This window comes from Mobula hypostoma, chromosome 12, assembly GCF_963921235.1.
Source record: "Mobula hypostoma chromosome 12, sMobHyp1.1, whole genome shotgun sequence".
Taxonomy (NCBI): domain Eukaryota; kingdom Metazoa; phylum Chordata; class Chondrichthyes; order Myliobatiformes; family Myliobatidae; genus Mobula; species Mobula hypostoma.
This window is the reverse complement of record NC_086108.1, coordinates 58,540,848-58,550,307: the sequence shown is the minus strand read 5'-3', so window position 1 is coordinate 58,550,307 and position 9,460 is coordinate 58,540,848. Positions and strand designations below refer to the sequence as shown.

General features: G+C 40.4%; 1 protein-coding gene across 1 annotated transcript in view; it reads right to left on the bottom strand.

The window, feature by feature from the left end:
- Positions 1–5,213: 5,213 nt before the first annotated feature.
- Positions 5,214–9,460, bottom strand: part of LOC134354841 (cystathionine gamma-lyase-like) — a 55,527-nt gene continuing 51,280 nt past the window's right edge. The window contains exon 12 of the mRNA XM_063064222.1: positions 5,214–8,181. Coding sequence (XP_062920292.1) covers positions 8,152–8,181 — 30 coding nt within the window. The 3' untranslated portion in view covers positions 5,214–8,151. The remainder of the gene's footprint in view (positions 8,182–9,460) is intronic.

The window sequence follows — 9,460 nt, the reverse complement described above, 5'->3', positions numbered from 1 at the left end:
ACACCTTATATTCCGTCTGGGTAGCCTCCAACCTGATGGCATGAACATTGACTTCTCTAACTTCCGTTAATGCCCCACCTCCCCCTCATACCCCATCCGTTATTTATATACACACATTCTTTCTCTCACTCTCCTTTTTCTCCCTCTGTCCCTCTGACTATACCCCTTGCCCATCCTCTGGGTTTCCCCCCACCTCCTCCTTTTTCCTTCTCCCTTCTCCCTGGGCCTCCTGTCCCATGATCCTCTCATATCCCTTTTGCCAATCACCTGTCCAGATCTTGTCTCCATCCCTCCCCCTCCTGTCTTCTCCTATCATTTTGGATCTCCCCTCCCCCTCCCACTTTCAAATCTCTTACTAGCTCTCCCTTCAGTTAGTCCTGACGGAGGGTCCCGGCCTGAAACGTCGACTGTACCTTTTCCTAGAGATGCTGCCTCACCTGCTGCGTTCACCAGCAACTTTGATGTGCATTGGTTGAATTAACTTAACCCCATTGTTTTACACAGATTAAACAATGTAAGACTTCACTGCAAGTCTTCACTGTTTACGAGACTTCACTGTTTCCTTCTTTACAATAAGAAGCTGAGCAAGGAACATTAGTGGGAAATCTAACCTCTTCAAAAACAACTCTGATCCTTTGGCAAGGTCATGCTACTGTGCTAGAAAGCTGAAGATAATAATAAGGCCCTCAGGCCCTGTGAAGTGATTATTCATCGCACTTAATGAATGCAGAGATAATTTGACTGTACCTCTTCCTAGAGGTGCTGCCTGGCCTGCTGCGTTCACCAGCAACTTTGATGTGTGTTACTTGAATTTCCAGCATCTGCAGGATTCCTGTTGTTCAGAGATAATTTGGCTTTGCATTATGGGAAGTCACAATACAGACCCTTTTCTAGGAATGTAACCTGTTCATAATGTAGATGTCACCTGTACTGGTGTAGTTTCCCACACACTCATACAAAACTCAAATTTCATAACTTTTGCTGCAAATTTCTTCACTTTTTATTTTCACATGATCTATCTTTGATGCTTTTTCCCCTTTCTGGATTTCCATGCCTAGATTCTGGATTTCCCACACTTCTCCTTCAGGATAATCAGTCTCTATTTCAATTCCATCAAGCCCCTGTGTAAGAAGGGATCTTGCACATTGCTGTCAATGGTGCAGCCTTGACACAAAATAAATAATGGAAATTACAATAGAAAAGTCGTCATTTCATCAGACCAGAGCACTTTTAAGTGCACTTAATCCCTTTTCCCATCCATTAATCCAATCTATCTTTAAATATTGACACAATTTCTGACTCAACTGCCAACTTGTACACACACCTCTATGTTCTGATCTTTTACAGATATTCCCTTTCTATGGTTCTCAAGTATAGAAAACAGTCCATTCTCAACCAAGTGTTAACCTGTTGTTTCAGTTGAAGCACCTCAGACTTGGGTAGTATCACGATAAATCTGCATTTTAACTTTTCGTTAAGATCTATCATTTAGACTTCACACTTGCTCTAACTGTATGACTTATGAACAAGGGATTCCAACGCCTTGTTTTCTCTTTTGAGTTTAAAACAAAATGGTCAAATCATTTTTAAAATGATACGCAATGAGGCAATACTTTTAACCAAAGATGTTGCCCAGATCTTTCCCTCATAACTTCAGTACTTCAAGTTTCCAAAATTTACAGCAATAGTAATGCATAACTAAGGTAAACAAAGTGTAATAGACATTTTACAAACAGAAACTTTGACAATATCTTCCCAAAGAACAGTGATTTGTCCATTTTCTAGGGAGGTTTTCAAAAGTAAACATGACTGAATAATGTTTTACTAGGTAGATTAACGATCTCCATTTCTCCTATTCATGATTTATGTGAATTGTATCGTTCTAACTAAAATGACATAGCAGTTATGAAAAACGACCTTTTAAAGAGTAGAAATATGCTGATCATTCTAAAGGGTATCTTGTGACCTTTCCTTAGATACTTAGCAATTAAAGGGAAATTGTGGTGAACATTTTTTTTCTCTTGACTGCTTGAAAACTCAAAACTGCACCATAAACAGCGGAGTGAAATGCCTTTGCCTGTGACCATATTTGTTGGTCAGTGCGGCAGTGAGAAGAAAGGGCTGTGGCAGAAGAACCTTGTAAGAACCTCTGGCTGTAGAACATTAGAACCTTGGCGGTGGGACGCTCAGAGATTTGAATCTGGGACATGAGGGTGTAGTGATGACAGTGGGGGCAGTAGCTGTCAGGAAGGCATGCAGTAAGAGATGGCACATTGGTATGGGATGGGATCGCTGAAGAAAGCAGGTATATTGCAAGAGGGTGAAAAAGAAGTGAATTAACAGGATTTTATTCTCAGCTGTAGGCTGGTACCTGCTTCAGCAATGTATTAAATAGCACTTCACATTTATACTAGTTCCTCAATTCCACAGAACAAAAGCAAAGACAGAATATTGTGGATATTTGAACAGTGGCTCTCTAAGAAGTGCAGAAGTTTCCAGCCTTTCACTGAGAATTCAGACTAGTTCCATAAACACAAGACTTTCCGTAGATGCCGGAAGTCCAGAGCAACACACATAAAATGCTTGCGTTTCTGCTGAGTTCAACGGATCTAGGCTTGGGGGCCTTTTGTGAAGTAGAGGGAAAATTCTGTTGAATCGGCAGCAAAGGTGTCATGAAGGGCAAATATTTGTGTAACCAGAGGACATAACGAGTTACTAAAAAATAGTTCTCACTGGCATTCACCAGCAGCAGAAGAACAGGAAGGCTGGAGAGGTTAAGGAAGGCATATGCGTGCCTGCGTGCGTGTGTTTGTGTTAGTGTTATAAAATGCATGCCTGTATCGGAAAGGAAGAGTTGTTACAAATATTGTAACTCATTGTGCTGATTGTGGATGATCAGCCATGATCACAGTGAATGGTGGTGCTGGCTCAAAGGGCCGAATGGCCTACTCCTGCACCTATTGTCTATCATCATTAGTGTTTCAGGGTTCTAACACATTGTTGAGGCTCTAATAGTGATTTTGTTTTTTTTTGCATTTTTATTAGAAGACTTGAGGCTAGCTAATATTCAAAAATGGATGCAAGGATAGTCTGGAAACTACTGGTGGTGAGCTTGAGACCAAATGGTAGGGAAGTTGTCGGAGAAGTTATTTCACTATGTATTGTCCTGACGAAGGGTCTCGGCCTGAAACGTCAACTGTACCTCTTCCTGGAGATGCTGCCTGGCCTGCTGCATTCACCAGCAACTTTGATGTGTGTTGCTTGAATTTCCAGCATCTTCAGAATTCCTGTTGCTCACTATGTATTTTTTGTTTTGGAAGGCAAATAAATCTGTAGTATTATTGTACAGAGACAGATGTCAAATTATTCATTTAAAACTTCCACTCTGAGCAGAGCATAGGGCACCTTTTGGAGGTGCTCCTGTGTGAGATTTGTTTGTTTTTGATCCGATTCAAAATATGTTGTATGTATCCTATGAAAGATTAACCTATTCCATGTTTCTTTCCCTGCTAGGCACTTTCCCATCATCTTTTCACATAACATTCACTTAAAATTCATTCTCTTTTCAGTCTGATTGCCTCTCAAATAGATGTCAAAGGTCAAATTGCTAAGCAGACTTTCTTATACATGTATATTCAATGAATTGCATCTTCCCACTCTTCTCACCTGAAAAGGCATTTATTGTCATTCAGAGAAAGCCATCAAAACAATGTTTGTGAAAGTAGACTTAGATTGCAAATGTGAAGCAGATTTGTTTCAGAATATTTGGCAGTCGTTCTCACACCAAACAAGTGGGACCTTATACCTTGTTTCTGATAACTCTCAAAAATTAAAGTGTAAGTGCAGCAACTGACAGGATTTTACCAGCAACACAGTGGCATACTTGGTCCTTTTAGAATCTAGACAAAGGATACCCAACTTTTGAATGAAGTCAATTTTATCAAGTGTTTGTGTATAATTTGCTGTTGATTGCATTGTAATTGGTGCCAAGATGCTTGATGTATTTATCAATGCTGAAAGCATTCTAGTAGCATTGCGTTAAAAAAGAGACCATTTTCAACACCTAAGACTTGAATTTTGTCAATTTTAAGACCCTCTAAGACCATAAGACATAGGAGCAGAATTAGGCCATTTGGCCCTTTGAGTCTGCTCCACCATTCAGTCATGGCTGATCCCAGATCCCACTCAACTCCACACACCTACCTTCTCACCATATCCTTTGATGCCCTGATTGATCAAGAAATGATCAACTTCTGTCTTAAATATACCCATGGACTTGCCTCCACTGCAGTCTGTGGCAGAGTATTCCAGATTCACCACTCTCTGGCTAAAAAAAAATTCTTCCTTACCTCTGTTGTACAGGGTGGCCCCTCTATTTTGAGGTTGTGCCTTCTAGTTCTGGATACTCCTACCATAGGAAACATCCTCTCCACACCCACCCTATCAAGTCCTTTCAACTTTTGGCAGGTTTCAATGAGAATTCCATGCCCCTCCACCACCACCAGCCCCCGCGTTCTTCTAAATTCCAGTGAGTACAGGCCCAAAGCTGCCAAATGCTCCTTGTATGTTAACACCTTCATTCCCAGATTCATCCTTGCAGACCTCCTCCAGACTCTCTCCAATGACAAACATCCTGAGATATGGGGCCCAAAACTGTTGACAATACTCCCAAGTGTGGCCTGACGAGTGTCTTATAAAGGCTCAATATTATCTCCCTGCTTTTATATTCTATTCTCCTTGAAATAAATGCCAACATTGCATTTGCATTCTTTACCACAGATTCAACCTGTAAATTAACCTTTTGGGAGTCTTGCACCTCTGATGTTTGAACCTTCTCCCCATTTAGATTTGTTAGGCAAGATTTCCCTTCACAGAAACCATGCTGACTTTGATTTATTTTATCATTAGTCTCCAAGCACCCTAAAAGCTCGACCTTAATAATAGACTCCACCACTTTCACAACCACTGAGGTTAAGCTAACCGGCCTATAATTCCCTTTTCTTTGCCTTCCTCTCTTGTTAAAGAGTGGAGTGACATTTCCAATCTTAAGAGCTTCCAGTATTTCCTGAATCATTCGTGAGTGTGTGTAATAAATCCAGGTGCTTAAGGGTTAAATTTATTGTACATCATAATAAAGAACAGCATTTTGATTTGAAAATTGTGTAGAGATTACTGTATTTTAGTTTCATATAGAACCAGGTTAAAACTAAATATAAAGAAATTAATATATTTTAATTTGAATAAAATTGTACAGTCTGAGGACACATTGTTGATTTTTTTCAAACATTTCACAAATGAAAATCAAACTTTCATAGAATGAAACATGATACAACTATTTTCTGACTGTTTTGGATCATTCTAGAAAGTCACAGTCCAGTATGTGATACGTGAGTGTGGGTGATAGAATTTTATCACTAGTGACAGCTATTCTCAGGTAATACCATATTGCAGTAGTATCAGATGGAACTCGGTGATGCTTTCAAAAAGATTTTCCATTTGGCTACACGTAAACCAAGAAAGTTTAGATAACATTGTTTGCTCCGCAAACAGCCACTATCTTGTAACATTGCTAGTCTGGGAATATAGAAGGGCTCATTACTGAATGTGGGTATGATATTCAAGAACTACACATCTCCCGTCTCAATAAATTTCAGCCCTCTCAGAAATTTAAGACAATTGCCAAAGATTCAACACTTTTGGTTATGTATCACTTCAAACTACCTTTCAGATCCTACAGTTCTTTTTGAATGATGAGGTCTTCCTGTTCCTCAACATTCCAGTTGTAGTCAACCACACGATGAACTTTCTCATCATCCATGCAAGGTACCCTGAGTGCTTCCATGGCTCCTTCATTTTAAAGCAGCTACCATGTTGAGACAAAGTTACATGGCTCCTAGCGTACGCACCAGCTAGAGCTGCTGAGTGTTGCTAAAATGAGATCACAACTGAGACAAAACTGTCATTAGCTCGGTAGAGCTTCATGAAGAGTGGTGACATCATGTAGGATCCGGATGACTGGATATCAACAAGTGAAGTGTATTGTGAACTGGTATAGCCCAAGGCAATACAAGTTCTTAAATATTGCCAGAGGATCTGGTTAAGGCCAGTAAAAATAGTATCATTTGAGAAACAATCTCTCAGCTCTAGGCAAAAACCTGGCCAACACTGTCTACAGCACATGGATCTATTAACAATTCAACAAGTCTCCCTTTACAGGGAACATTGTTTTCTAAATTTGGTAAAAAGTGTGACATACTGTAAAACTATGATCCTCTGGCAACTTTTTTTTTTAAAAAAGGTGCCATACAGCTACACCGGTCATACATGGAATTAAATTAATTTGCAATCATTCTTATAATTTATTCTAAGTTGCTGGCAAAAGATTAACAGTAATTACTATCTATTTGTCTTCATTAAGTTGTAACGCTCCGCTATATTGGCTCATATATGTCTAGGGGAAATCCCGCCTGGCACCGGCCTGGACACTTCCCGCTGGGTCAGTTGCTGTACCACAGCCACCCAAATCAATCCCAATCAACAATCATCAGCCAGCACCCACAGTACCTTTTACCAGGTACACTTTATAGATATTACTAAGTCTATGAAATTAATACGTTCGATACAGAAAAGGAAGTAATGGAGAAAAAAAGCGCCAGACTTATCAAGGTTCAAGTTCTTCGTGCACAAGTTGGAGCTCAGAAATTCCCGACGACCACCCGGACCCCGTCGACTCGCGGCTCGGGACCGCCTGGACCCCGTCGACTCGTGGCTTGGGACCGCCCGGAGTGATCAACCGGAGCCTTTTCCCACGTCCACCATCCTCCCCGTCTCTCCTCCGACTCCCCGCCAAAAACCCCCGTTCCCAGTCATATGAGATAGCATTATCATCCGAAGAACAATAACATGAATACCCATTGGCTAATAGCTCCCTGCTGTCTGTATTCACCCAAGCAAATGTCTAGCTGGAGACTTTCTCAGCATTTAACATAACATAGAAACCATTATAATCCACATACGCAGCAATTTAAAAGATTAACATAACAAAGAAGCTATTTTAAATTTAACATACAAAGAAGAGACCTCGTACACTGTTAATAGTTTTAAATCTTTTCCCCACAATTTTATTGTAAATTAATACCGTGGATTCCAGTTAATCGGAGCAGCTGCTTATCTGAGACAACTCTTAAAGAACAAAAACTAATTGAGAAAATTGTCGGGATTCCCCTCATTTATTTGGGGGCACTTCGCCGAACATTTCTGATTACCAACCATCGTATGCACTTTGTGCTGCCGTAGAACACTACACTGTGCTCAGCAGCGAACACTTCTTAAGGAGCATCAGTTGCATGTGTTTGTGTTCAAAAAGCAGTGATCATTGTCACTGACAGTTGGTGAGAAATAAGCATTAAGAATTCAGAAATGTTTGCGCACTGCAGTTTCAAGCATTTATGGCTTGGAGATGCCAGAAACTGCCAGCAGTGAAAACTAAATGATTTCACTACAAGTTAGAAACTACAAAGAATTTGAAGGTATAGGCAATTATTTTGAATGTTTCATTAAAAACCAAGATTTGGAGGATGCAATTGGCAAAAGTATTGTATGAAGGCAGTCCATTATCTGCACTGATTTTGCTCATTTGCAGTCAATCAAAGAAAACATGGCAGCAACACACATAAAGGTTGCTGGTGAACGCAGCAGGCCAGGCAGCATCTCTAGGAAGAGGTGCAGTCGACGTTTCAGGCCGAGACCCTTCGTCAGGACTAACTAAACATGGCAGCATTCACTTGAGTTCCTGCCATTAACTATTAAGAACTAATAGAGTTTTATAGTACTGTAATAGTATTGACAGTGTTCTAATTTCTTCTGCATTTCACTTAAACACATAATTTGTTACTCAATTTGTCTTTTTTTTAATATATATTTTAAACTATTTTAATGAACCTTAATCTTACTGAGGCAGCCACTTCTGGGCCAAAATGTACTTGTCCCAAAGTGTCCCAATTAATTTTTTCAAAGTCACAATTTCAAAAATGTACACTTATTATTCACTGTATACAATCAGATCAAAACATCTTGAGAGGCTGCATTTAAATTGATTCAAAATTTTTCTAATCTCTTGATGTTTCTTCCAAAGGACACTCCCAGCTTAATTTATTTGGCAGGTGTTTCCACATCTGGATGCTAGAGAAGTAAATTAACAAAGGTAAGTGAAATTCTTCTTTCCATACTTTTTATTTGAAAAAAAACTGTACTTGCCTACTTCTAAATATAAATGGCTAATTCACAGGCAGAATATGGTTGGGGGGTGGAAGCTGATGCTTTTTATTTTAGGGGAAGGGAGTCTGATGATTATGACAAATATCAATAAGCTAAAACAGACCATTGACTAATAAGAGGGTATAATAATAGGCAAAAATATACAAGTCCTGAAAACTCCTGCTTGTGGCCAGCAACACACATAAAAGTTGCTGGTGAACGCAGCAGGCCAGGCAGCATCTCTAGGGAGAGGTACAGTCGACGTTTCCAGCTGAGACAAAGGGTCCTGATGAAGGGTCTCGGCCCGAAACGTCGACTGTACCTCTTCCTAGAGATGCTGCCTGGCCTGCTGCGTTCACCAGCAACTTTTACCTGTGTTGCTTGAAATTCCAGCATCTGCAGATTTCCTCATGTTTGCTTGTGGCAAAACTACTTCTATGCCATTCTGCAGGTGGTAAACTGGCTACAGATATAGCCAATCCATGTTGATATAATCCCCATTCTAGAGAAAAGATGGAGCAATGTACCCATTCTAGTCTTTCAGTCCCCCCTTGTTTACCTTTCTGATTTAACCTTGAAGCTGACAGCTTCTGCCTCGATGACCAATTGTGCAACTGAATTCCAGTCTCTGGCTTCTGTTCTCATTGTCTCACATTCAAGGCTGATTTATACTCGTGCTAAAGGTCTACGCCGTAGGTCTGATTTATACTTTTGCCTAGCCCTATGCCGTAGCGAGCATGCGTAGTTTTATCTACGTCGCTCTGCAATTCACCACCAAAACGCTAATTGGCGGGGTTTCTATGCCACTGTGTTGAGTTTCTTCATGAGAGACATGGACGAGGAAATGCATTTCAAATATTTTCGGATGTCGGCAGGTAGATTTGACGATTTGGTTCATCGTCTCCAACCATTTATTTCGCATCAGTGTACAGACACGGCGGAGAAAAGCAACCGGAAATGCAATGCTACCAAGCGGACCAATCACAGTTGTTGCGGTCTGCGTCGCCGCGACACGTGAGTTACATTTTTGGGGAGGTACACATCACCCTACAGCGTAGGGTATGCGGTACCTACAGTGTACATTTGACGCACAAGTATAAATCAGCCTTCAATCTTCTCTCTCTAGCTCTTGACTTCTCAAACATATTTACCCGTGAAATTCCTTTATCTTTGATTTTGCCAGAATCTGCATTGTTCAACTAAA